Source organism: Mus caroli, unplaced genomic scaffold (genome assembly GCF_978045245.1).
Source record: "Mus caroli unplaced genomic scaffold, Mus_caroli_1 scaffold_4, whole genome shotgun sequence".
Classification (NCBI taxonomy): domain Eukaryota; kingdom Metazoa; phylum Chordata; class Mammalia; order Rodentia; family Muridae; genus Mus; species Mus caroli.
Window position 1 is genome coordinate 140,134,024 of NW_028227259.1, and position 27,803 is coordinate 140,161,826.

The following is a 27,803-nucleotide window of genomic DNA, read 5'->3' on the forward strand; positions in this document are numbered from 1 at the left end:
TCAGATCTGTAAGTTTATTTTGCTCAATGTACGACGGCTACATAATGACTCACATTCATGAATATTCCATCACTGAGGAAACTGCTAAGAATGGTCCGTGTGCGAAATAATTCCTTAGCGAAACACGGAGTTGGGGGGGGAAAAAATCACTTGATTAGACCTTAAAAATAGTTTCACTGCATAACATGACGAGAAAGCACAGAGGCGCGTTCTGAGAACGTCCGCGCGTTCTCCTGCACTGCGATAGTTACAGTTTCACCATGACAAACACCAGACATTAAGAGTAAGCTAACACTGGTGTTTCTTTTGTCCCCTCCCCCCTGAAAAACAAAATATAGAACTGCATGTCACTATAGCAACATCCAAAACAGATCAATCTGTTACAATCACTATTTGGTAAAGCAAACTTTACCCCTGAAAGGAAAAAATTAAATTAAAAAAAAAAAGTTTAAAAAAAAATATTGAAGTCTTAAGTTTTTTTGTCATAGGATACATAACACCTACAGTGTAAGGTAATAAATGTCAAGCTACCGTATAGAAATACAACACCAGCATGCACAATACTGTATCAATAGGATGGAGGAGCAACCGCGCGGCACTGGGGACAGCATCAGAGGCAGGCGCACTTCTCAACAGTAAAGGAAGGAGAAGGAACCTTCCGAGCTCCCGGCAGGTCTCCCGCTCTCCCTCTTCAGTTCTACCCTCACATGACTGTTCTAGAACACAGCAAAGGTCAAGGCTGAAATGTAAAGAGAAACTAGGTTTTGCAATTCCAGTAGGTCATTTCCAAACAGTACAAGCGGGACACAGACATGCTCACTGCGGACAAGGAGACAACCCCCCGGGTGAAGCCTCTCCGGCCCCTCTGTCCACTCTGGTGGCCAAGCTTCCTCCGCTGCGGCCTTGCGCGGGTCTCGGTTAGGGGGTGCTGGCACACTAGCATGAAGAGGGGCTCCAAGAAAGGGCATGCTAGGACTGTGCAGAGGGGCGTCATCCTTCTGCAGCCACGGCACCAGCTCAAGTGGGCGACAAAGTGGCTGCTGGGCCTCTAAAGACAAGTTAAGCAAGTTTGGGGCGCTGCCCGTCTTGGGAACCCACAAGACCGTGAGTTCTCCAGAAGACATAAACTGCACACTCTGCATGCGACCGGGCGTGTTTATGGAAAGGGTTATCCACAGTGAGAATGAGGGACCCAGGGCTGAGACGGACCATGTAGGACATAGCAGCAGAGCTTCCTTCAATGTCACATGTGCAGCGACCTCATGAGAGAGAAGCCAATCTCAACAACTACGATTTCATTCAAAAAGGGGAAACCAGGAAAGCTTAGGTCAAACAGGGTGAGCATGGCCTCCTGCCGAACCTCGGCTACCCTCCACTAAGCACTTGGGAAAGGAGTGCCGGGGCTGAAGGGGGGCAGGGACAACTGGCTTAGGGACCAGGCTGCCTCAAGTGAACTGCCTCTTCCTAGTGGGTTCCCTGTAGGCTCAGCTGCTGGCACCGGATGATAATCCCCCACCCTCCACACTCCAGTCCTACGCCTCGGGGCACCTGCATGCTGCTAGCACAAGGTGCAGAGGAACATTCAACAGGCAGTGACACTGAGAAGGAGCCCTGGCTGCTGAGAGCAGAGTCTCTGATAAATGACATACAGACCTGAATTTTCTCCGTTTTCTCTGTGTGTGGGGTACTTAACGGTTTCTGTTTTTGTGATAGGCTGACCTTAAGGGTAAAGAAGAACTAAAAAGAAAGTATTCCCCACAGCCCCCTCCCAAACACCCATCAACCAAGACGGAACGGGGAGCTCTGACTCTCCCCACGTCTAGAACTGACGAACAGCCAGACCGACCCGGAAGCAGATGGAAAGCCGACCTGACAAAGGAGAGCTGAGAACCCATGGCTAGGCTCATGTATGGCTGTCATGTATCAATACTGTAAACTAAAATTTAGTGTTAATACTGTCAACCCGTCAGAGACTTCCAAATACAGGGCCATGTCTAACTCAGTAATAAAAGTTGTGCCTTCTAATCTAAGCCTGTCGAGTTGGGTAATTTAAACTATAACTTCTCTGGTGTACACCCCAGGGGGAAAAAAAGAGAGAGAGAAGAGAGAGAGAGAAAGAGAGAGAGAGAGAGAGAGAGAGAGAAATAAAAAGCACAGCCACAGAGAGAAAACAGCCACGGAACTGAGGACGAGGGCATGGACAGAAGAATCCTTACTGGAACCACAGAACGCACTGAATGAGGGCCATCCATCTCCGTTTTTCTTCTTAGAACCCTACTGTCTAGCAATAAGTTAAACTAAAAGGCAGACAGCTCCACTTGCTCGTTCCGAGCCTGCACAACAGTCCGGACGCCTGTGTGAGGCTGCTACTCCCATACCAGCATAGCTAGCCTGACTTTCCACTAGTGGTATTTTGGCAAAAATGTCAAAGAGGCAATCAAAGACAGGACAGTCGTGGGTTTCTCCCTGGGAAGGTCAGCCCTCCCTTTCCCCTCCCCCACCCGACCCCCAACTCATGGGAAAAAAATAAAGACTGCAGTAGTAGCATCAGCGGGCGCTGCCAGTCCACCTGGGGCCTTAGTTGTTGCCTTCACCGCCGTCATCGTCTTGCTGGTCGCTCGTCCAGAGCGTGAGGTTGTCTCGGAGCAGCTGCATGATCAGAGTGGAGTCCTTGTAGGAGTCCTCGTTCAGAGTGTCGAGCTCAGCGATGGCGTCGTCGAAGGCGGTCTTGGCCAGGTGGCACGCTTGCTCCGGGGCGTTCTGGATCTCATAGTAGAAAACGGAGTAGTTGAGCGCCAGGCCCAGCCGGATGGGGTGGGTGGGCTGCATGTGCTCCTTGCTGATCTCGTGGGCTTCGCTGTAGGCCTTCTCAGACGACTCCACCACAGTCGCCCTCTTCTCCCCGGTGGCCACTTCTGCCAGGTAACGGTAATAGTCCCCTTTCATCTTCAGGTAGAACACCTTGCTCTCGTACTGGGTCTCGCTGCAGTTCTTGATCAGGTAGTTGTCCAGCAGGCTCAGCACGTCCTGGCACACGGCCTCCAGCTCCTTCTCGATCTTCTCCCGGTAGGCTCGGACCATCTCGATCTTCTTCTCGTTGCCGTCTGCAGACGTCTTCTGCTCGATGCTGCTGATGACCCTCCAGGAGGAGCGGCGAGCCCCAACCACGTTCTTGTAGGCCACCGACAGGAGGTTCCGTTCCTCATTGGACAGTGGTTCATTCAGCTCTGTCACCTGGAGGAGGAAGGACCGAGCACCGTTACGACACAGGTGACGATAATGGGGTGAAGCTATCTTTACATCAACCCACAACGGGTCCATGCACCATGGAGACAGTTAGCAGGCAGAAATACTGCTCTCTGTCTGGGAGGAAGGGGAGCGAGTGACAGGAGCAGCACAGGTGGCTTCTACAGTATCAAGCACCAGTGTCCTCCACGGAAGGACCACCAGCCTGTCCTAAGGACAAGTCAAATCCTCTCCCGTGGCATGGACACCTAGCACTCTCAGCATGAGATGGCTATGTTCTCAAGCTGACCAGTGCTCTTACTTGAGTCATGGTTCCTCTGGGAAAGAATGAGTCACCCTTAAAAGTTGACTTTTGAGCAAAAGGAAGTTTTGCTACTCCTATGCTAACAACAAACAGATGACACACCACAGACAGGAAGTGACACTGGGCGACTGGGCCAGGCAGGATGGCTCAGAAGGTGAAGTGGCCTATTATAAAGCCTCAACACACAGGTTTGCCCCTGGTATCTACAGTGGCCAAAACTAATTCTCAAGTTGGCCCTGACCTCCACTATCATATAAACTCCCCCAACACACATAAATAAATGGAAGAAACCCTGTTTTAAAACGGCCCCCCCCCCCCCGCCCAAATTTAAAATGGGACTGGAGAAGCCAGGAGGTTGGTGGCGCACACCTTTAAACCCCGACCTGAGAAGCTGAAGCAGGCAAGCAATCTCTGTTGAGTTTGAGAGCACTGGCTGCTCTACCAGAGGACCTGGGGTTCACTTCCTAGCACCCACACAGTGGCTCACAGCCATCTCTAACTACAAGTCTAGAAGATCTAATGCCCTCTTCTGGCCTCTGTGGTAAAAGCCATAGACATAAAATATCTGAGTCTGAAGCCAGTCTGCTCTACATAATAAACTCAAAGACAGTCAGAGCTACATAGAGATCCTGTCTCAAAACAAACAAAAAAAAAAAAAAAAAAAAAGAAGAAGAAAAGGAAAAGACCAATTAAAGATCCTGACCACTGTGGAATCTTAGCAGACTAGGGAAATGGATTTAATACCATCTGATGGCTACAACAGTTCTCAGGACTGGGGTTGCAGCTATGCAATGCTAGGTTCCAACTTGCAGCACTGGGAAAAGAAAAAAGAGGGGATAAGTATGGCAGCCACTTAGTGCTGGAGATGGAACCCAGGGCCTCATATGCACTGCACCTCACCCTCGCCCTGAGCCAAGTACCCGAGATTAACCATCCCATTCCTAGTGAATGGCAGGAGTTAAGAATGAGGCCCCAGCAACATCAGGACTACAAGTCAGACAAGGGAAGCTTGTGCCCACAGGCCTTGGAGGGAAACAGACTGACACCACCTCAGTTAGGTCCTGCTGCTGTAATAAACAAACACATAATCAAAAGTAGTGTTTCTTTTTTGTTTTTTTGAGACAGGGTTTCTCTGTGTAGCCCGGGCTGTCCTCCAACTCAGAAATCCGCCTGCCTCTGCCTCCCAAGTGCTGGGATTAAAGGCGTGCATCACTGTGCCTAGCTTGAAAGGAGGCACTTTAGTTTCTTTTTCCTGGTTCTGAGTTCATGTTTTATCTCTTCTCTCCTCCCTTCCCTCCATTTCCACCCCCTCCTCTCCTCTGTCCCTGCTCCTGCCCCCTTTTTTCCTGGAACCCAAGGCATTGTCCAGGTTAGGCGAACACTCGACTGCTGACACTCACCTCCAGGCCTCAATGGGATAAGCACTCGGACCCTGAGATACATCCCAGATAACTTTTTTTTTTTTTTTGGTTTTTTGAGACAGGGTTTCTCCGTATAGCCCTGGCTGTCCTGGAACTCACTCTGTAGCCAGACTGGCCTCAAACTCAGAAATCCGCCTGCCTCTGCCTCCCGAGTGCTGGGATTAAAGGTGTGCATTGCCACCACCTCCTGGCTGTAGTATTTCTTCGTATAACCCTCAGGTCACACTCCATTACTGGGAGAAGTCAGGCTATGCAGGAAGGGATCTGCTTGGGGACTTGCTTCCCACTCGGCAGACATTTTTATACCACCCAAACCCAGCAGCCCCAAGTTGGTACCACCCACAGTGGGCTGAGCCTCACTTCCTGCTCCCCACCCCCACCCCCTATCACTCATAGAGAGAAAACACCTCCAGATAGCCTTGCCCACAGCTTGTGTCAAGTTGACGAGGAAAAAAAACAAAACAAAACCCCAACAAACAAGCCAGCCAGCCTTGCCTTAAACTCTCACCCCTTGTGCTCCAGGCTCTGCGCTGATGGGCTGACTGTGAAGTGTGGACCAACCTGCCTACCTCTTGCTGAGTTCTGCAGACCTCTCAGTCAGTACAAAAGCCCCAGAAGACAGGATCCTGTTGGGAGACCTGAGGAACAAGCGGCTGCATTTCTCTGGGCCTTGACTGATGAATCTGTGTGGCCCCACCATTACTTTTTAGGTGGTATTAGGGATCAAACCCAGGGCCTCTGGCATGCTAGCCTAGCCCTCTACCCACTGAGCTATAGTCCGACTATCATACCCATAAAAAAACCAGATTTCTGCTTGTTCATGGGTATCTTTAGGTGTCTGAGACAAGGTCTCACTACAATGTAGTCCTGGCTGACCTAGAACACACTGGCCTGCTCTGGCATCCATGGTGGGATTAAAAGCTTGAGCCACTGTGGAGGGCTTAACTCATGATGGAGAAGTACGTGCTACAAGTATGGAAAGATGTCTCTGAACCAACGGTCTTCAGCACCAGAACTCCCCATGAAGCCTCGGCCTTCCTCACCAACAACCACCTCCAGGGCTGTCTGGTCTCTTTGGTCTGACCCTCCAGTCTCTTCCTTAACTCTTTACATCCCGTCCAAGAAGAACCTCAACAGCACTCTGCAGAGAGCTAGCGCCTGGATGGTCAGCCACAGGCCAGTTCACAGGTCTCTGGAGAAACCGAAGCCCCGCTGTGGTGCAACCCAATCCCCAGCTCAGATGCCAGAAGAGCTCAAGTGCCTGCAGCCATGGAGATCTGGTTCTGGCCTTTGCCCTAAATCATGCTGTCCTTATTTCAAGAGCTGGGCGCTATTTAAAGCTCCGGTGACCTCATCAGCACACTACCCGGACGGCTCTGCTCTGGCTGTAGAGCCCAGAGGCAGCAGTGGGTGCTTGTAGAGAGAAAGGTTGTCTCCTTGCGGCCAACTGCAACATGGAGGTTGTGTAAGGCCAGCAGCAACCTTTAACTAGAGTAAATCAGCCATATCTGGAACATTTGCCTTGTTCTCTGCCAGTGAGAACTAAGTAAGAGGGGAAACCCTTAAGCTCTGTCTGCCCAAAGAAAGGAGCCCTGTGGGCAGACCCACCATCTGAGCCTCTAAGGGCAGAGGGTGGAGGACAGAATGGCCAAGGTCTGCCTGATCAACAGAGCAGGGTAAAGACCAGCCTGGGAAACTTGGAGGGGCCCTGTACCAAAACAAAATATAGTGAAACAATTTCTTTTTCCCCTTACAAATCTCAAGTCAACTGGGCATGGTGGGCACACACAACTGGTACAAGCCTTTAATCCCAGCACTCAGGAGGCAGAGGCAGGCGGACTTCTGAGTTCGAGGCCAGCCTGGTCTACAAAGTGAGTTCCAGGACAGCCAGGGCTCTACAGAGAAACCCTGTCTCGAAAAACCAACCAACAAACAAACACACAGCACCCAGGAGCACCTCTGTGAGTTCAAGGACAGCGGGACAGCCACGGCTCCACAGGCCCTGCTGCAGGGCCAACAACTGAAGTCACAGGAGAGAAGGCCCCACAATTACAAGCACTCACGGATCAGGGTGGGTTCCTAGATTCCATACAATAGGTCACAACCTTCTACAGTTTCAGTTTCAGCATGTGCCACACCATCCACAGCCCCGGGCATGTGCACGGACACACTCAGAAATTCTCAATTCCTGAGAATGAGGCCAGCCTGCTCTACCTAGTAACACTCACACTCACTCTCTCTCTCTCTCTCTCTCTCTCTCTCTCTCTCTCTCTCTCTCACACACACACACACACACACACTCACTCACACACACACACACAGCCCTCTCCCTTTTAGAATATGAAGAAGTGGCTCAGTGGTTAAGAGCACTTTCTCCCAGGGGACCCAAGTTCAATTCCCAGCACCCACATGGCTGATCACAACTGTCTGTAACTCCATGAAATTAAAAATCAAAACCATGAAGTAGTTTCTATGGGAGGGGGGAAAAAAAACCCAACAAACTAATTCCTGATCATCTGGCCTACACTCTCCCAAACCCCTCTACTGAATACAATTCATTTTTTAACAACTTTTTAAAATTTTATTTTATATGCATTGGTCTTTTACATGTTTGTCTATGTGAGAGTCAGATCCCTGGATCTATTACACAGTTAAGGCCTGGGTTTGAAGCCCCTGATACCACACACTGAGTGTGCCAGTGAACACTTGTGAGGCCGAGGCAAAGGGATCAGAAGGCCCTAGTCATCCCTGGATAGAGAGGCAACTGTCTGAGAGGCAAGCAAGGAGGGGAAGGATGGAAGGGCACCATCTTTCGGATAAAAGTTACAAAGCGCGACAATCAGATAACACAGACAATCCCGACAGAAAGAACTGAGGCAATTAAGTCACAAAAGGGAACAGCGGCAGTTTCAGGGACACGGCCCTGTGTGGAACTGTCACTGGACACAGATCCTTTTGTAAAATTGTACACAGCATGGAGAGGGAGCCCTAAAGTAGACTGTAAGGCTGCATGGTACAGTCATGTCAGTGGAAGAGTGTTGTGGCACACACCTGCAACCCTAGCTAGCCCTCTGGAGGCTAAGGGCAGCATGTCCAAGGCTAGCCCGGACTCCAGAACAAGATCCTGTCCTCCAAAACTGCAGCTGTAACAACGCAGGCTCAGGAGCCACAGTAAACATTACTCTGGTGAGGGGGGTGTTGGCAGGAGAGAGACTCAGCCTGTGTTGAGGCAAGGGGCACACACAGACTGCTCAGTTTTGCTTTAAACCTTGACTATGAGTGGAAATACCACTGCATACATAAAATAGCAGTGCAGGGACTATCCTACAGTGGGAGCAGACAAAGCAGAGCAGCTGAGTGCAAGGGACACACGTGCACAGGCATCTGTGGAATGTTCCAGAACTCGAATACTGCTTGGGCAATGTAATAAACCACTGAGGAATTAGCCACACACAGTTCTGGGTGGTCACAATTATTCGTGTATCCAAAGGCGGCCCATTCTTACTAAATAATAAACCAAAACTTGAGAAAGAATGGGGTATGTTACATAACTGAAGAACCTTAAACCCAAGCGACACCTGCGCAGAAATGGTTAACAGAAACGCTTGCCCACGGCTATCTTCAGAAGGCCTGCCTTTAAGGCTGACCTGACCCTTGCCAGGTATTTGGGCTCTTGAATCTTGAGGTTTTTACCATACACACACCCCACCTGGGGCAAGAACCATTTAGTCTTTGCACAAACTACCTGGTTTAGGCTCCCATGCATCCTGGGGTCTGGGACAGCCCCACCTCCACCCCACCCCCGATACCTAAGGTCTTTAGAAGACTTCCCTGGTGAACACTGGTCTTTCACTTGTCTGGCTGCACTGGACATCACCCCATGCCATGTCCTTGGCAGCCATGCCTCGCCTTTCCTCTGCAGACCGGGCCTTGCCAACTTTCAGCACAGTCAGTCTCAGCCACAAGCACACTGGGCTTGACCAATCAATGACTCCAAGGTAACCTTGGGAACTCATCACAAGCTTACCCTAGAAATCCTGAGCAACAGGTCACCCTTTAAGACCTGATGAGGTAGCACTCAGGCGGCTAAGGTAGGAAGGTTGTGGGCTGGATACCAGGCACCTGTCTAACAGCGTGATGAGGGACAACACTGACAGAACAGTGCATCAAACGGAGAACACCTGCACTCAGCCACACTGTGCTATACTGAGGACATGGCTTTCCTATGTGATGGATTCTGGGCTCAGTCTTTTGAGTAAGAGTGTGTGGTTTGTTTGTTTGGTATTTTTGTCCTTTCTGTTGTTGTCTACAGCAGGATGCCATGTAGCCCAGGCTGTCCCCCAACCTCTATCTCCCAAGTGCTAGCTAAGGTGAGCCACCAGGCTGGCTCAGAAAGCTTGTCTCCTTAGGGAGACACCACCACAGGCCGGGAAGCATGACAGCCATCATACTGGGTACAATTGGGCAAAAGGGACCATCCCAGGATGCCAGAAGACATCCTTGGCATGCTCAGGGCCAAGGTCACGGTCTCAGGGAGGATAAAACTGGGCTGAAACTCAGGGCTTTGTAGCCAAGTTCTTTCCACACTACCCTGTAAAATGGGCATTACATAAACTCACTGGACAGGCGTGACTCTGAGGGAGACAATGCTTTCCCCAGTCCCAGCACCCAGAGCAGCACAGGGATCAAAGCCACCTGCTTCCCACCCCAAGGACTGAGAATTCCAAAGATCAAAGCAGGCATGGTGACATATTCCTGTAATCCCAGCACTCAGGAGGCAGAGGAATCAGTCCCAAACTGCCCTAGGACCACATACAAAGATTTTCTTCTAAGTGGACAGAGATGACTCCATAATTTAAAGTATTCACTCACTTGAAGTCCCTATGGTAGGAGGTAGCTACTTCCTTCGCAGCTTCAGACAATTCAGGTAACGGGTTCAGGGTTCAGTTCCCAGGGTGGAAGATGGTGCCCCATCTCTCTTTTTTAAACAATGAGTGTTATTTTATGTGTGTGTTTCGCCTGCATGTTTGTGGGCCCACATGTGTGCAGAACCTATAGAGGCCAGAAGAGGGCGTCAGATTTGATGTTTGTGACCACCCTCTGGGTTATGGAAATGGAACCTGGCTCTTTAGTACAAGCCATCTCTTTAGCCCCAAACAATAAATCTTTAAAACAAAAACACAAGAGTAAAACCAAAACACTTCCAAACCTCATTTTGTGTTCATGTTGACATGTCTAACGGAGGTTGGGGTCAACTCTGATGTCTTTCTCTGTCCTTTTCGTTTTTCTGATATATTATCTCACTGAGTGGGCAATGCTAGCAGGGCAGGAAGTTCCAGAGAGCCACCTGTCACTGCTAGGGCTAAGATTACAGACAGGTGCCACCCACCAAGTGTGTCTGTTTATATGGGTACTAGGAACTCTCTCCAGCCCTACACTCCACCCTATTGGAGACCATGGGTGCTAGCTAGCTCCTACCAATGCAATCGACAAACACTGAAGACCAAACGCACCTCCAGCAGAGCCACGCCCAAGTCTGTGTTATAGAGGGGGAAAACTAAGCTACCAGCACCCAACCTGGTGACAACCTGGTTCCCATCATTAAAAAGCTCTCTGCGGGGCTGGTGAGATGGCTCAGTGGGTAAGAGCACCCGACTGCTCTTCCGAAGGTCCAGAGTTCAAATCCCAGCAACCACATGGTGGCTCACAACCATCCGTAACGAGATCTGGCGCCCTCTTCTGGAATGTCTGAAGACAGCTATAGTGTACTTACAGATAATAAATAAATAAAACACTCGGGAGGCAGAGGCAGGCGGATTTCTGAGTTCGAGGCCAGCCTGGTCTACAGAGTGAGTTCCAGGACAGCCAGGGCTATACAGAGAAACCCTGTCTCGAAAAACCAAAAAAAAAAAAAAAAGCTCTCTGCTCTGAAGCTGTATACCTCTGAACAACCCTGTCTTTCAGATTACTGCCCCACTGTGACCAGTTTGCTCCCTTGACTCACCTGTTAGTCACCACAGTATCCTTTAGGCACGGTCAATATTTGCAAAATGACCGAATCTACACTGGATGAGTCCAGCCCAGTGTTTATGAAGATGGCTGTGAGCCCACCCCTTTCCTGTCAGGTGTGCAGCGCCTCCCCTCAAGACATGGGATCTGGTTCAAGGGTCTCAGCAGCCAGGAGCAGCCGGTAGTTTTTCCACAGGACCCAAGTTCCATTTCCATAACCCAGAGGGCAGTCACAATCATCAGCAAATCTGACACCCTCTTCTAACCTCTACACAAACTGCACACATGTGGGTCCACAAACATTATGCCTGCAAAACACACACACATAAAATAACACTTATTTAAAAGAGAGAGGTCGGGGGAGCAGCTTCTACCCTGCGAACTCAACCTGAACCCTCAGTTTAACTGAAACTCCTGAGCTCCTAAGGAAGTAGCTACCTGTTACCATAGGGAGAAGCTGCCCTAACCTGGAGAGCAAGAGAATTCAGCCTCGTGGAGGCAGCCCACACCAGCTATTCTCAACAGTGAATGGAAGTCCAGACATGCCACGTGCAGGGAGGGATCTTGTTAGCCTAGCTGTCAAAATAACATTCTTCCAAAATTCAAGTAAACTTAAGTTGGTTAAAATGTCCTTAAACACAGCTGCACTGAGTCATAATAACCCCCACACCTGCCTCCTCCTCTCTGGCCTCTGCTCCTTCAGTTGTCTCCTGAAGTCAATGTCCTCTTTCCTTACACTTATGTACGGCCCCTCTGAACTTCTGATTTTGGGGAGTTTATCTTTATCTTGTAAAAGAAGTTGCTCTCAAACAAAAATATAAAAGCAAATACAATAAAAAAAGTCAGGTTAGTTCTGGCCCGACAAGACTATGGATGGATGGATGGATGGATGGATGGATGGATGGATGGATGGTGTGTGTGTGTGTGTGTGTGTGTGTGTATTTGTGTCTGTCTATGTGTTGGAAGCCAGAGAAGACAGCCCTGGAACTGGAGTTAGAGGCAGTTGTAGGCTGGGTGGTTAAGAACTGAACTTGTATCTCTGAAATAGTGGCAAACGCTCTTAACTGCAGAGCCACCTCTCCAGCAACTTGTCTGAGGGTCTCATGTACAGTCGATGGAAATAGTGAACTCTTGATCCTTTAGCTTCCACCTCTCAGTACTCCAGTTACAAGGTAGGGGCCACCATGCCAAGCTTCCCCCCCACCCCCAGGTTTGGACAAGAGAGAGGGTGAGAATGAAGCTAGGGTTTGGAGGAACTGCAGACTGCCTGGTGGCCCTTCCTTACCAGCCTTCCTGGAAATGAGACCCTTAGTACCCTCCTTCCTCCCCCAGTCACTCATTCTGGCCTCCACAGTACATGCACACACAAATAATCTGGAGAACTATCCCAGACACCCAACGACACCCAACACTGACCTCTGCCCTTCACACACATCCTCCCGATTAAAATACTCCCAATTCAGTGGACCTGAAATCTGACCCCAGGACTGGGGGGTGGGGGGTGGGGGGGGACCCACTCCTACTCCATGGCTCAGACAGACAGACAGACACACACACCCTGCACACCACTCAGTGAATAAATACATGGTTAAAAACTTAGCTGAAGTCCAGCATAGTTAATGCATGTGCACTTGAAGGCCAGAAGGGGACATCAAAGACAGACACACCACAGATGGTTCTGAACCATGACCTCTGAAGAGCAAGCAGTCAGTGCTCTGAACTACTGAGCCATCTTCCCAGTCCTTTCATGTTTCGTTTTAATTCACTGTAGCCCCAGGTAAGGTGAGATGGTAGCTTAGCATGCACAGCCCCTTGGGATAAATCCCAGAATAGCAAAGCTTCATTAGCCATGCCCTCTTTTCTTTCCCCTGTCTAGTGTGACTAGTGGGTCTTCATCAGCACCCTCTGGCCTGCCCTGTTCCAGCCTCTGTAACTGTCAACTCCACTGCTCAGCCTCAATATTTTCAGCTATCACGGGTAAGGACACTGAGCTCAGGTGTTAAGACCAGCCTGGGCATCAGTGAATCCTACCAATCTGAGAGGGTCTTAGGGCTCAAAGGCTCAAAGCCAGAACTGCACACATGGGCTGGAGATGGATGGAATCCAGATGACAGGCTGTCAGGGCAAATCCCAGCTCCCAGAGAGTTGGAGGCACCCTGCTTACAGCGAGTTCAAAGCCAGCCTAAGCTACATGAGGCACACAGGACCTTGGACGTGTTAACCCCCATGTAGCCCCTGGTATTTATCACCTCAGTGAACAAGTCTGCACTGCTCTAGGGGCCTTTCATGAAGTCAAAAGTGTTCTTCAGACGGAGCATATGGTAACTGGATCCTTCCCGTCTTCCCCCAGTTATCCATCTCTTTTGTAGGCACTCCACTCTGTAGACCAGGCTAGCCTGGAGCTCAGATCTACCTGCTTCTGCCTCCTGAGTGCTGAGATTAAAGGCATTCACCACCAGTGCCCGGCTTCATTTATACTTCAAACGGCTGTCTTGGACAGTTGCAAACTAAAAATGATGTCCGAGGTCTGCCTTTGCTTACTTGCTATGCAGCCAGGGCTAATCGGGGACTCAACTCTCCTGCCTCAGCCTACTGAATGCTGAGATTACATAAGCTTGCACCACCAGACTCCTCCTCCATCTAAACTACTTAACAGCTAAACAACAAGAGCCTCCCTTGTAAGTTGGTATTAACAACTTCAGACTTGCTATTCTCAACTGCTCAGGGCCTGGTGGATTCCCTGGGTGCTACCTATCTATAGTGATAACTAAATTGCTTACAACTTCCTGTTGAGAAGAAATAGAAACGACTTCTATCCCTCCCCCTTAGATAATCCATAACCCACAAATGTTTTATTATCCAAATAAACAGTGTACAGAGAGAGAGATGCACGCTTACAGAAGGCGGACAATCCTGGGCCTATATCCTTCCTCTCCTTCCACCCTGTTTGAGCCGGGGCCTACTTGATGTTATCTCAACTGTGGTCTCTTCATTTCTTCCCACTGCAGACTTCAGGCTAAGCTGGCGTGAGTGACTGGGGATCCTTCCTCTGATTTTTACCTCCCCGTAAGAGCACTGGGGCTACAAATGGGCGCTACCACACCAGGCTTTGGTGTGTCTAATTCTGAATCCAAGCCTTTCCCTACTGAACCATCTCTCCAGCCTATCTGTTGTTTTTTAAAAACAGAACTCGAGGGGCTGAGAGATGGCTCAGTGGTTAAGAGCACCAACTGCTCTTCCGAAGGTCCTGAGTTCAAATCCCAGCAACCACATGGTGGCTCACAACCATCTGTAATGAGATCTGATGACCTCTTCTGGTGCATCTGAAGATAGCTACAGTATACTTAGATATATTACAGGACTTGATGGGTGGTGGTAGCACTCACCTGTGATCCCAGCACTTAGGAAGCAGAAGCAGGCGGATCTCAAGAGTTTTCAGGCCAGCCTGGTAGACCAGCCAGGGCTAGACCAGTTCTAGAACAGCCAGGGCTGCACAGAGAAACTTGTCTTGAAATAAAACAACAAAAACACAAGAGGACTGGACTGACTCCCTGACTGGGTTACCCAGGCTGGCCTCGACCCATCAACTCAAGCCATCCTTTTACACTGGCCTTCTGAGGAGCTGGACTACAGCTTGTACCACCACAGCTGACAAAAATGGTGACATTTCTGGTGGACAAAAAGGTCCCACTTTCCTCCCAGATCTACTTCTTTCCGGCAAGTTGCTTCCACTTTGGTTGGTGCCTGGCATCCGTCTCTTCCCTCTTGGCAGTATCTCCAGGACTGAGAGCAAAACAACCACACTTAGCTCCTCGTGCTAAAACTCGAAACAACTCCTCAGTTAAATGATATTTAAAATACACTGAGCCGGGCGTGGTGGCGCACGCCTTTAATCCCAGCACTCGGGAGGCAGAGGCAGGCGGATTTCTGAGTTCGAGGCCAACCTGGTCTACAAAGTGAGTACCAGGACAGCCAGGGCTACACAGAGAAACCCTGTCTCGAAAAAAAATAAATAAATAAAATAAAATACACTGAATCATAGGGTTAGTGATAGTTAAAAAAAAAATTAAATGTGAAAAAGCATCTGTTCCCAGCACTCGGGAGGCAGAGGCAGGCGGATTTCTGAGTTCGAGGCCAGCCTGGTCTACAAAGTGAGCTCCAGGACAGCCAGAGCTATAAAGAGAAACCCTGTCTTGAAAAACCAAAAAAAAAAAGAAAAAGCATCTGCATTGGACTCTACCAACGTGAACAAACACCGTCAGTAAGGCTGCACTGCGCTATAATCCCCAGCATTTGGTAGTCTGGGATAGAAAGAAAGATGAAATTTATGACCAGCCTGAGCCAACCTAGGAAGAAAAATACAAGCCCCGTGTGAGGCAGAAAAGACAAACTCAAGGTCATCATGGTCTACAGGGACCCAGAGCTATGCAGGAAAAAAGGTCAGCAGGCTGCTCATGGGCTCACGGCCCACAGACCTAAATGAGGAATGGCAACACAAACTCAATCTTTCTCCTGTTGTTGTTTCGAGACAGGGTTTCTCTGTGTAGCTCTGGCTGTCCTGAATATTGCTCTGTAGACCAGGCTGGCCTCAAACTCAAGAGATCTGCCAGCCTCTACCCCCGCCTCTATCCCCCAAGTGCTGGGATTAAAGGCATACACAGCCACCACCACCTGGATAAAATTTTATTATTAATATGTTTACTATATGTTTTTCCTTCACTGTAAAACTGTCAAAAATAATTCTACATAATACTGATAGTAGCAACTACACACACATGTAACTACACACATACGATCTGGGTCATTAGTGGAAAGTATTTAAATGGCCAGTTTCTATTGTGGGAGGGAAACAAGGAGCCCCGGAAGACTGGGATTAGTAGCTCACACCACTACACCCTGCTGCCTACTGAAAGGAAAAATTATTTACAACAGTGGGAGATAGGACGGCAGTACAAGAATCATGATCTGAGTCCTGACTCCTAGCACACACGTGAAAAGTCACCCGTGACAGCAAACGCCATGAAAGCAGGGAAAGACTGACAAAGCTCTAGGGCTTTCTGTCTAGTCACTCTAGCCTATCAGGTTCAGTAGGAGACCCTGTCTCAATAACAACAATAAAGACAGGGGTGGGGGTGGGGATGGGGTGGGTGGGAGGGGGTCAGGAAGACAGCTTAGTAGGCAATGGAGCCTGCCGTCAAGCCCCCATGATACTGGACTTGGAACCCGGGAACCTACCCAGTAGAAGACAACCAACTGTTATAAGCTGTCTTCTGCCATGTTCTGTACCACATACCTCACCCCCACACACAGAAAACAGAATTAAAATAGTAACAATATGGTAGAAAAAATAATAATGAGCCGGGCATGGTGGCCCACGCCTTTAATCCCAGCACTTGGGAGGCAGAGGCAGGCGAATTTCTGAATTGGAGGCCAGCCTGATCTACAGAGTTCCAGGACAGCCAGGGCGATACAGAGAAACCCTGTCTCGAAAAAACAAATAATAATGAAGAACAATTGACAACTCCAGACCTCTGGCCTCCATACACTAACGCTGCAGCACAGGCCTGCATGAGTGAGCCTTATCCAGCTGCTGCCCCTGTGGATTAAAAAGGTTAACAGAGAGTGGAGTGGAAAAAGGCACATGCTACCAAGCCTGAGGACCCAAGTTCAATCCCACAGGACCCATGTGATGGAAGCAGAGAGTACATTCCTGCAAGCTGTCCTCTGACCTCCTTCCCCACCTTCACCCCCGACCGCTGACCGCCCCACCACATACACACACAAGCTAGGAGAACTACAGTGCCTAACAGAAGCAGAATGCTAATATACACAGTCTCCAAGGATGTGTGGGAGCTATTTTCTACCAGAGTTTAAAGAACAGAATAACTCCTTTAAAAAACAAGGCGGCAGCAGCCGGGCATGGTGGCGCACGCCTTTAATCCCAGCACTCGGGAGGCAGAGGCAGGCAGATTTCTGAGTTCAAGGCCAGCCTTGTCTACAGAGTGAGTTCCAGGACAGCCAGGGCTACACAGAGAAACTCTGTCTAGAAAAACAAAACAAAACAAAAGAAACAAAAAACAAGGCAGCAGCCAGGCATGGTGGCACAAGCCTTTAATCCCAGCACTCGGGAGGCAGAGGCAGGCGGATTTCTGAGTTCAAGGCCAGCCTGGTCTACAGAGTGAGTTCCAGGACAGCCAGGGCTACACAGAGAAACTCTGTCTAGAAAAACAAAACAAAACAAAAGAAACAAAAAACAAGGCAGCAGCCAGGCATGGTGGCACAAGCCTTTAATCCCAGCACTCGGGAGGCAGAGGCAGGCGGATTTCTGAGTTCAAGGCCAGCCTGGTCTACAGAGTGAGTTCCAGGACAGCCAGGGCTACACAGAGAAACTCTGTCTAGAAAAACAAAACAAAAGAAACAAAAAACAAGGCAGCAAGCAGGGCATGGTGGTGCATGTTTTTAATACCAGTTCTCAGGACACTGAGGCAGGTATATCTCAGAGTCCAAGACTATCCTGGTATACATAGTGAATTTCAAGGTCATCAAAGCTTTAACAGTAAAACCCTGTCTTAAAAACAAAGGGAGAACAGGCAGAAGAACAGAGACAGAGGAGCCCTTGGTGCAGAGCAGAGCGCTCAGGGCTTGGCACTCAGTACCTCCATCTCCACCCACTCCCAACCCACCCAGGATTTCAGGTCCCTTGTGGCAGTAGGAGCTGATGGTTAAGCATCCTTTTAACACCAAGGGGGGAAAATAAATTATCTACCATCTGGATTTAATACCCTAAGGGGGAAAAACCCTCTATGCTTTAAAATTGCTATATTTGAATGTAAAGACACTGCTGGTGATTTGAGCATCTGTGGCAAATAAGGGGTAATTTTAAGTAGTCAAAAAGCCATCTTCCAAAACAGTAAATAATCCCAAAGGGGCCAGGAAAGCAGCAAAGTATTTAGAATCAAATTGCCAGTATGCTGTAAAGTGGCGTGCTGGTGCGTGTGTGTGCGTGTGTATGTGTACACATGGAGGGGGTTGCAGTTTATACTATCAAACCTTACTTTTTTACAGTCTTCATTAAAGAAAATAAAGTCAGCCGGGCGTGGTGGCGCACGCCTTTAATCCCAGCACTCGGGAGGCAGAGGCAGGCGGATTTCTGAGTTCGAGGCCAGCCTGGTCTACAAAGTGAGTGCCAGGACAGCCAGGGCTACACAGAGAAACCCTGTCTCGAAAAACCAAAAAAAAAAAAAAAAAAAGAAAATAAAGTCAAAGTAGCAAAAGGGAGTGGGCACTTACACATAGCAATCTCCAAACTTGGGAGGCAGAAGGTTAAGTTCAAAGCCAGTTTGTGCAATAAGAGATCCTGTCTCTACCCTAAAAACAGAGTGGGGACACAGTAAAGAACAAAGGGAAAAGGGGGAGGGGCTGCAATTTCCCACACATTCCCCTCTATAGCCACCTAATTTTTAGTACAAAAAGCAAGTGACCACTCCAAACCATTCTCATCTTATTTTTGTGACAGTGGACATTGACTGCAGGGCCTCACTAGGCAAGTCTCCACAACTGAGCTGCAACTCCACCCTTCTTTAGTCTGACACAAGGACTTACTTCTCTAGATCGACCCCGAGATCCTCCTACTGCTGCCTTACTGAGGCATGTGCCACTATGCCTGGCCTCTAAGACTTCATAAAATGAATGTATTTACTGTGTGTGGGCACACAGGCACCACTTCACACATGTAGACGTCAAAGAACAGTTTGTGAGAGGTGGTCCTCTCCTTCCTCCATGTGGGCTCTAGGGACTGAACATAAATTGTCAGGTGTGTAAACAAGTGTCCTTACCGAGCCATCTTGCCCGCCTTCAAAAACCAAATCCCCCAATAGGCTTGGCAGTGAGTGCCTGCCATCCCAGCTGGGAGACAGAAGCAGAGGGTGGAGAGTCCCAGCTCTTTGCTGGCTACAGCGTCAAGTCCCTGGGCAGCCTGAGCTACATGAACTTAAAATACAAAGTTCCATTAATACCGAATCTTAAAAATTGCTGGTTCTGGTGATGCAACACTTTAATCCTAGCACTCAGAGGCAGGGGGATCTCGGAGTTCAATGCTAGCCCAGTCTACAATGTTCCAAGACAGACAAAGCTACAAAGAAGAACTCCATCTCAACTAAAACAAGAGAAAAATTACTAAGTCTATGACCAACCTGAACACAAGTGATCCAAGAAGCTAAACAGGTTCAGACTGGATAAAACAGGTACTGCATATTTTGTGCAAGCACACAGTATGTGCTTATATACATATGGTACACACAATTATTTCCCCACGACTTACACTTGGGGCTCTGTATGTGAATATAAGTCATATTTGTCTTTTTAAAAATGTTACTTAAGGGGCTGGTGAGATGGCTCAGTGGGTAAGAGCACCCGACTGCTCTTCCAAAGGTCCAGAGTTCAAATCCCAGCAACCACATGGTGGCTCACAACCATCCGTAATGAGATCTGGCGCCCTCTTCTGAAGTGTCTGAAGACAGCTACAGTGTACTTACATATAATAAATAAATAAATCTTTAAAAAAAAAAAAAATGTTACTTAAGCCGGGAGTGGTGGCGCATGCCTTTAATCCCAGCACTTGGGAGGCAGAGGCAGGCGGATTTCTGAGTTCGAGGCCAGCCTGGTCTACAGAGTGAGTTCCAGGACAGCCAGGGCTACACAGAGAAACCCTGTCTCAAAAAAACAAAAAAAAAAAAAAAAATTTTACTTAAAGTGCCCCTGAAGAGCCCGGGGTGCTCTAACCGCTGAGCCATATGTATAGTGCCACGTTTCCAGTCTTAAAAGTCTATCAGCGCAGAACTCAAAAGGCTGGGCTTACGAGATACATAGGAGATACGAGTATGTGTCTGTCACTAAGGGAGAAAGGCATTCAGCGCCAGTGAGACAGTGCGGAAGGTAAAGAAAGGTGCCTGCTACAAGAGTTTGGTCTGAGAGCGACACAGTGAAAGGAGACAACCAACGCCCATGGTTTTCTCAGACCTGAACAGTCTCTCAATATAAATCAAACATGATGTAACAAAACTACTTAGAAAAAGAAATGTATTCAGTGATTTCACACATAAAATTAAGGCAGCGGTCTAGGCACTAAATTAACAGGGGGCAAAGGCTGAAGTGCAAGGGGTGAGCTTTTGCCTGGCATGTGTGAAGCTCTACATTCAAACCCTAGTATTTCAAGAATGGAAAAGGCCTAAGCTGGTGATGGCACACACCTTTAGACCTAGCAGTCGGAAGGCAGTGACAGACAGATGGATCTCTGAGTTCAAGGCCAGTCTGTTGCTCCAAAACACCTGAATTCGGTTCTTCCCACACGTCAGGAGCCTCACAACTGCCTGCAATTCTAACTACAGAAGACCCACACTTTCTACAGGTACCGCACTCAAGCACAAACCCACACACAGACACACACATGTACACATAATTCAATGAGGTTAACAGGGTGCCTATATACTCTGGAGGAGAGGATGGATGCCTGTCAAGTTTGGGCCCAGCCTCAGCAGCACAGGGAGAGCCAGGCTTTAAGGTGAGCAGAAGTGGAGCTCACCTCCCAGAAACACCAGAAGAAAACAAGTCTGGGCTTCCATGCCTTCAAAGTACAAGCACCCCAGACTCAGCTCCTAGATAAATGATGCTTAAAGATGGCAGCCTGAGTATCCTATCAACTTTCACAAAGTAGAAGATACCAAAATGATGACATTCATACCTTCCAAAGATATGTTCTACAGTGTGGGCTGAGAATGTAGCTGAGTTCATAGAGGGCCCAATTAGCATGCAGAAGGTCCTGATTCCATGCACTGCATAAAAAAGCAGGCATGGTTGTACAATTCCGTAACCTCAGAGCTTGGGTAGTAGAGGCAGGAGAATCAGAAGTTTAGGATTATGAGAATGTCAGTCTGGCTTCATGAAATGCTGGAAAGATGTCTCAGCTGCTCTTGCATGAGCTCCCAGCATCCTTGTCAGACGGCTCATAACCACCTGAAATCGAGGAATAAATCACTCGTATCTTTTAACGACATCCTGGTCTGCTCGAGTGGTACCTGCAATCCCAGTACTAGAGAGCCAGAAGCAGGAGGGTGAGATGGTCAAGATCATCCTAGGGTTACATGGATGAGGACTTGCCAGCCTGGCCTACCTGAGACCATGTCTACATATGGGAAAACAGACATACTGCCTTTTCCTTTTTACCAACCAGTTAACAAGCAGAGCTAATGCTCCCTGCACACTGGAAACATTCTATTCAGGTCAAGTGCTGGTGGCAATCAATCTGCTTACCTTCCACCAGCCCCTTACAGAGGAGAGCTGGAGGTGGTGCTGTCTGCAATCCCACCACCCAGCCCATCTGGGCTACAGTGGGTATCATGCTAGCCACTCAGCAGGTACCTGCCTCAATCAATCAATCAATCAATCAATCGATCGATCCAGACAACTACCACCTAGCCTACTACTTCCTTGCCAACTAGTCCTAACAGGAAAAGGGAAAGGCATGGTGACACACTCGCAGCACCCCTGCATGCCTTTAATGCCAGAACTGGGGAGGCAGAGAGATCGGAGTTCAAGTCCAGCATGGTCTATGTAGCAGGTGAGCCTGGTGGTACAGATTATAATCTAGTTCAACTACAAGTTCAAGCAGGGCCTGCTGTTAATTATTTCTGAGAACTTGCCTCAAAAGCAAGAGGAATGAACATGTATCTCAGTCGTATAGCACATGCATGGCACCCAGGACCTATGTTCAATTCCCCAGCATGGCAAAGAAAAAGGTATTTAGTTAAGAGTCTACACTTGTTGCTATTATAAAATCACTGGATACTCTAAGTGCAATGAGACAGGCCAGCCACGCCAGCATTCTAGATCCCAAGTCCAAGGCCAGTCTCCACTGCAGTGCATTCCAATAAGCATAGGCTCACACACTCACTCTCACTCTCACACACACACACACACACACACACACACACACACACTCCAGATTCAGAATCCATTGGTTCTGTCCTCTGTGGGCACCTGAGCTCACATGCACATACCCACATACATATAAATAAGTAAAATAAAAATCTTTTTTTAAAAAGCCAACCAGATGATAGTTTCATAACCAAAGTGATAACTGACACCTAAAATAGAATTTGAGGACCAAAAAAAAAAAAAAAAAAAAAAAAGGCCATACATAAGGCAGCTGTATATAGCTTATAGCCTAAAATGGTGGAAAAGGCAGGCAGTACCTCCATAGTGAGACCAGACGATTAGTAAGGGAGGAAACAGAATGCAGGGGGTCATATGAACAGAAGTACGAGGCAGTGAGACACCTCTAATCGTGTCACCCGTTTGAGGGCAGCCTTGGTTACACAGTGAGACTCTGTCTCAAAACTAAGAAAGAGGGCTGGAGAGATGGCTCAGCGGTTAAGAGCACTGACTGCTCTCCCCAAGGTCCTGAGTTCAAATCCCAGCAACCACATGGTGGCTCACAACCATCCGTAATGAGATCTGACGCCCTCTTCTGGTGCATCTGAAGACAGCTACAGTGTACTTATGGATTAGAATAGACTATTAACAGGGTTGGAGAGGAAGCACAGTGCCCTGGTTTTCATCCCTAGCACTTGAAGGGGGAAACAGGGAAGAGCATCCTCAGCTACATAATAACTTTGAAGCCAGCCTGGGCTGCATGAAACCCTCTCTCTCAACTAATTAAAAAGGGGGGGCCAGAAAGACACTTGGCAAGTCACAGCAACTGCTGCTCTTTCACTGGACCTGGGCTGGTTCCCAGCACCTACATGGTGGCTCTCAGCTATCTCTGACTCCTGATCCAGGGCCTCTGACACCCTCTTCTGACCTTCGTAAGCACTGCATGTACCCGGTTCAGCTTACATGAAGGCAAAACTCATACACATATTTAAAAAAAGAAAAAAATCTGAAACTGGTAGGAATACAGAATCACACACTCAGTCAGATAAAGGGTGGCAGGTGGTAAAACTGCAGGTGAGTAAGAAGAGAAACACTCTCCTGAGCCCACATCCACAGGGCCGGCTTGTAGCTGCATTCCCTACCTTCCGCCAAGCTTCAACAGCTCAGCAGGCTCAGTCACTGCCTGGGGAGTGCTCATGAGGGACCTACTATCACACAGCAGGGAAGTCATTCACAAGAGTTGGCCTTGGGCACAGAGGAGCACCAGCCATGTTTTCACAACCTCCCAAGGCTTTAACAGTTTGTTCGGATTTCAGATGAATTGCTGGTTTAAGTGAACATCATATGGCTTTTATGAACTGACTCGTTAAATGAAAACACAAACCTAGCTAGAAGCTAAGTCCCTTCCTCTGCTCTATGAAAGAGTCAGAGGCCAAAAATAAAGACCAAAGGACAACCAATTACCAATGACTTGGGGGGGGGGGGGGGACACAGAGGCAATCTCATTCTGAGCAGCAACTGCAGACCAGCATCCTTTTAAACAAAGGCCTTGTCTCAATTCCTTTTGGTAGGTTTAAGTATCCCTGTATGTTCCAGACTCTACCCTCACAAGCCACACCCAGCTTTCATTTTTGAACTGGGGGCAATGGCTGCCTAAGGAGGTGTGAAATACCAAGTGCAATTAAGTTGTGAGTGTGAAGTTCTCTTACTGGATTGGGCTAAGTTAATATGCTGTGAAATTTATCTAAAACCAAAACAAAAAAACCAGGTATCTATCAGTTGGATGTGATGTATCTGTCCAGTAATTCCGGCACTGGGCAAACAAGGGCTGAAAACAGGTGGCTGAGTTCAAGACCAGCTTGGTCTACACAGTGAGAACCTGTCTCAAAAAAACAAAACCCAACCTATTTTTCTTCCTTCTCGATAACACAGAATTAGTCGTCATAAATGACAGTCCCTGAAGCATCAGGCATGGAATCCAGCTGCTGGGGGCTGCCTTTAATCCGAACAGAATGGTAACATACATATTAAACCACATCCTTTATCTCTAAGAATTCAGGAAGCATATGACAAATTTTCTCCCAATTATTTGGGGGATGGAGAAAGTGCGTAGGGGCTGGTGAGATGGCTCAGCAGGTGAAGATGCTTGTCGGCAAGCCTCATGACCTGAGCTCAATTCCCCAGACCTACACGGTAGACAGACAACTGACACCTGCAAGCGGTCCTCTGGCTTACACACACATGGCTGGTAATTCTTAAAGAGAGAAAGGAAAGAAAATCATTTAATCTTCATTTCAGCATTGTAAAGGACAACATGAGAAACAAAGTTATACGCTAGCTCCATGCCAAGATGCCTATGCCCCAGGATAGAGAACAGCTGGCACAGCTCCACCTTAGAATAGCCCACAAAGGGGTTGTCACTCCATGAGGACAATGGCTATCGATCCGGCTCCTGAAGAACCCGCAGAGATTAAGGGTTTTAAAACCTGCTGACCCCACCAGGAAGACCGATTTATGTAACCGTGGCAGACTTGCTAGCATGACCCCCTGGTTATGAGTGCCTAAACCGTCATCTCAGGGAAGTGATGAGTCCAGAACCTGCTATTCCCCCAGGAGGCCACTGAAAGCCAAAGACAGACTAGCCCTGTGGTCTCCCCCTCACCCAAGATCCTCAGCAGAAGCCTGAAATTGCAGCCAATCCCAAACACAGTATATCTCATACATACCTGTGATAAATTTAATCTCTAAGACAGGCACAGAAAGAGAAGAGCTGATAAGAAAATAGAACAATTATAACAACAGACTGTAGGAGAGGTTGAGGACTTTTATTACATTTCCATCATTTTGGACAGTGACTGGCCAGAGAAAGTGAGACGAGACAGAACCTGAAAATGTGGATGAAGGGAGCTAGGAGTTCATCTATCAGGTTGGACCCATCGAGGCGCTCTGCTTAAATGCAAGATTACATACTCATCTTAAATGGGCCCAGCACTCCCCGTTTCGGAATTCTGCCCAAGCACGATCTCTATCCTAGTCACCTACACACAAGGCTGTGCACGGATTCCAGCCACAGCATTCCCAGAATAATTTCCCTAGATACAACTAAACCTAGTTCCCTCTATCACTCAAAGTTCGGCTTACAGGAGAGCTCAACTGGGGTGGTGAAATGAAGTCTCCTTCCTCATGCCAAGTTGTCGAATGAGGGCGGTTCCATTTTTTCTGGTGCTGTGACCTGAACTCAGGACTCACACACAGGCAGCTGGATGAGCTGCCAAGTTTAGGAACCAACCCTGTTTCAGTTAAGTCTTGTGTGAAATTTCATGGTGAGAAGATTTTCTCAAAACCACAGAAAATAGGTTTAAGGAAACTTTTTTTTTTAAATCTTTATTTTACAAATGGTTCTTACTTCTAAAGTACTGCCAATAAAACACAGCCTTCCCCTCTGGAAAATACTGTATGGGGTTCTTATTCCCTAACAGCTACTGCAGATGGCCAGCAGGAAGCCAGCATTCTTTAAGGTTTTTATGAAAACCCTAAATGCACACCCCACCTCTTCACTCTGACCACAGAGACCTTTTTACTTACAAATCCATTCATTTCCTCATTGTTGGGTTTTTAAAATAAGAGAGATGAATGCTTAAAACTTGAAAGTATCCTATCAACTTTTGTTACTGGGAGTGTTAAGGTGAATGGGCTTGCCTAGATGTCACTGCCCATTTCTAAAAGAAAATAAAATTTTCATTTTGGGGACCAAGGCCCATCTGGTAGAAGATGAAGTGTTCAATGCCACCTGGCTTAACAGCTCATTTCTGCATTACCTTGGACAAATGCCACTGAAAACTCCCTACCAGCCCTTAGGTGCATTGCAGCCTCTGTGTCATTGTGTGTGACATCACTGGGTTGCTATGGATATAGGTGCGAGGTCACTCTCGCTCTCCTGTGGAACTAGAAATAGGGGAAAATTAGATTCTAGATATCACAAACTGAAGACATTTCCAGCATTAGTGACCTGAGAGTCCAGCTTGTATCCTTTAATGGTTTAACTGTTATAAAAAAAAAAGGCAACTGTAACAACACACTAGTACAATAGTATTTCTGATTTTAAAACCAATTATTTTTTGTAAAACATCTGTAGCTTATTTAATTAGGAAAGGATAAGCACCTGGCCTTTTGAAAAACCAAGAAAAAATCATTTAAAATTAAAGTCTCTCTCTCCGGTTTCATTTGTAAGGTTTAACAGGGAGGGGGCACTCCAGCACCCACTTTACACCAGAGATGTATTTAACAACCTTTGTTACATAAGATAGGAAGTTAGATATTAACAGAGTGGAAAACCCAATTATTAATTTTTGAAAACTGTAATAGTAATTTTTCTACTGAATTTTGCAATATTCAGCACCTCCCCCCCCCCCCCGCTGGCAAACTGGTCCCCAATTCATTAATAAATTGGGAGTAACTGACAAAATGGTGCAACTAGTTAGGATTTTGCATCTCAGACAAAAATGCGACAGTATTCCCTTCTTGTCAGAACGAGGATACATTAGGTCAGAAGAAAAAAAGCCTCAGATACATTTAACCAAAAAAAAAAAAAAAATAAATTTTCTTTTAAAAAGACTTTTTCCCCTTTAAAATAAATCCTCCCAGCCTCCACCCAGTCTAGGCTCTCTGCAATATGACAAATGCAGAATCTTCTGGAATGACTTGATACTGCCTCCCACCACCGCTTTGTTTGCAGTATCAGATCAGACAGAATATTTTTTTACACTCAAACGAATTTCTGCAGACTCGTGCCTGCAATTAAGAGAGAAACTGCATGTCTCAGTCAGTTAACATTCAAAGGCATTATATTTAACCCTTTGAAATGGAAAATAAATAAAATGAAAAATGAAGATGCTATATAGAGGGTCATGAATGGGAACGCCAGCGACACACATATCCCTCCCTTCCCAACAGACTTGCTTTGGGGAATGGTTAAAAGGAAGCCTTTTGTTAAAAAAAAAAAAAAAAAAACGTGAGAAAGGTGGTTTCGATTTTACATCATTGAGGCTGGGTTTGGTTTTTTTCTTTGGGGGGGGGTCCTACATTTTTTTTCTTCCCGAAACGTCTTTAAAAGATGTGTCAGTGAGAAAGATGGGGGGGGGCATGATGGAGTGGGGAGGCGGCAAACTGGGAGACCTGCTGAGTGAATGGGGAAGGCGCCGCCCAGACACCAGGGAGAGAAAGAGGAACCGCATCCATGCGGTCCCCCCGCCCCCACGCCTAAACTGGGAGGAGGGGAAGTGGGGCACAAAGGATGCGCACGGCCCCCAACTCAGGTCTCTGGACATTCAGGGTCACAGAGAGACCCCCACCCCACAGCAGAGACCAGCCACGCAAGACCCCGCCCCAGCCCCGAACTCGGAGAGGCTGGGAAAGAGGCCGCGTCACCACTCGGGTGCATGAGCCCCTGTCCCCAATCCCTCCAAGGAGTGAGATGGAGAGGTGACCCTATAGTCGTGACAAGACAACATGCCCCTGGAGCATGCCTTCCACGCCGAGGAACGCGGTGTCGGGAAAGCTGGGGCGAGGCAGGGGGGAGGGGGAGGAGACACTCACGTTCTTCATGGCCGCGGCCATATCGTCGTAGCGCTCCGCCTGCTCGGCCAGCCGGGCTTTCTGCACCAGTTGCTCGCGGTCCACCATCTTCACGGGGCTGAAGAGGATCGGCTGGAAAGAAGGAAACCGAAGACCGCCTTGAAGGGCTTTAGGAAAAGAGAGGAGCGGCTTGGAGCTCGTGTGTCGGAGGGACCGACCCACGAAGCAAGCTACTGAGGCGAGGACGAGGAGGAGGCGGCAAGAGCTGCGACCGCGGGACCCGGCGCAAGGAGGCTGCGGCTCCAATGCGTGCAGCGGGC

At 48.1% G+C, this 27,803-nt stretch overlaps 1 protein-coding gene across 1 annotated transcript; it reads right to left on the reverse strand.

Moving 5' to 3' along the window:
- Nucleotides 1-27,803, reverse strand: Ywhag (tyrosine 3-monooxygenase/tryptophan 5-monooxygenase activation protein gamma). Its single transcript, XM_085837287.1, has 2 exons — nt 27,505-27,803; nt 1-3,234 (listed from the first exon to the last, which is right to left on the reverse strand). Exons 1-2 carry the CDS (start codon nt 27,589-27,591, stop codon nt 2,578-2,580), a joined length of 744 nt encoding a protein of 247 aa, XP_085693413.1. The 5' UTR covers nt 27,592-27,803; the 3' UTR covers nt 1-2,577.

Excerpts from the sequence above, each read along its gene's own strand:
- Ywhag (XM_085837287.1), bottom strand. The coding sequence starts at position 27,591 with ATGGTGGACCGCGAGCAACTGGTGCAGAAAGCCCGGCTGGCCGAGCAG. Across the intron at positions 3,235-27,504 it reads TGGCCGCGGCCATGAAGAAC|GTGACAGAGCTGAATGAACC; the intron begins GTGAGTGTCTCC and ends TTCCTCCTCCAG.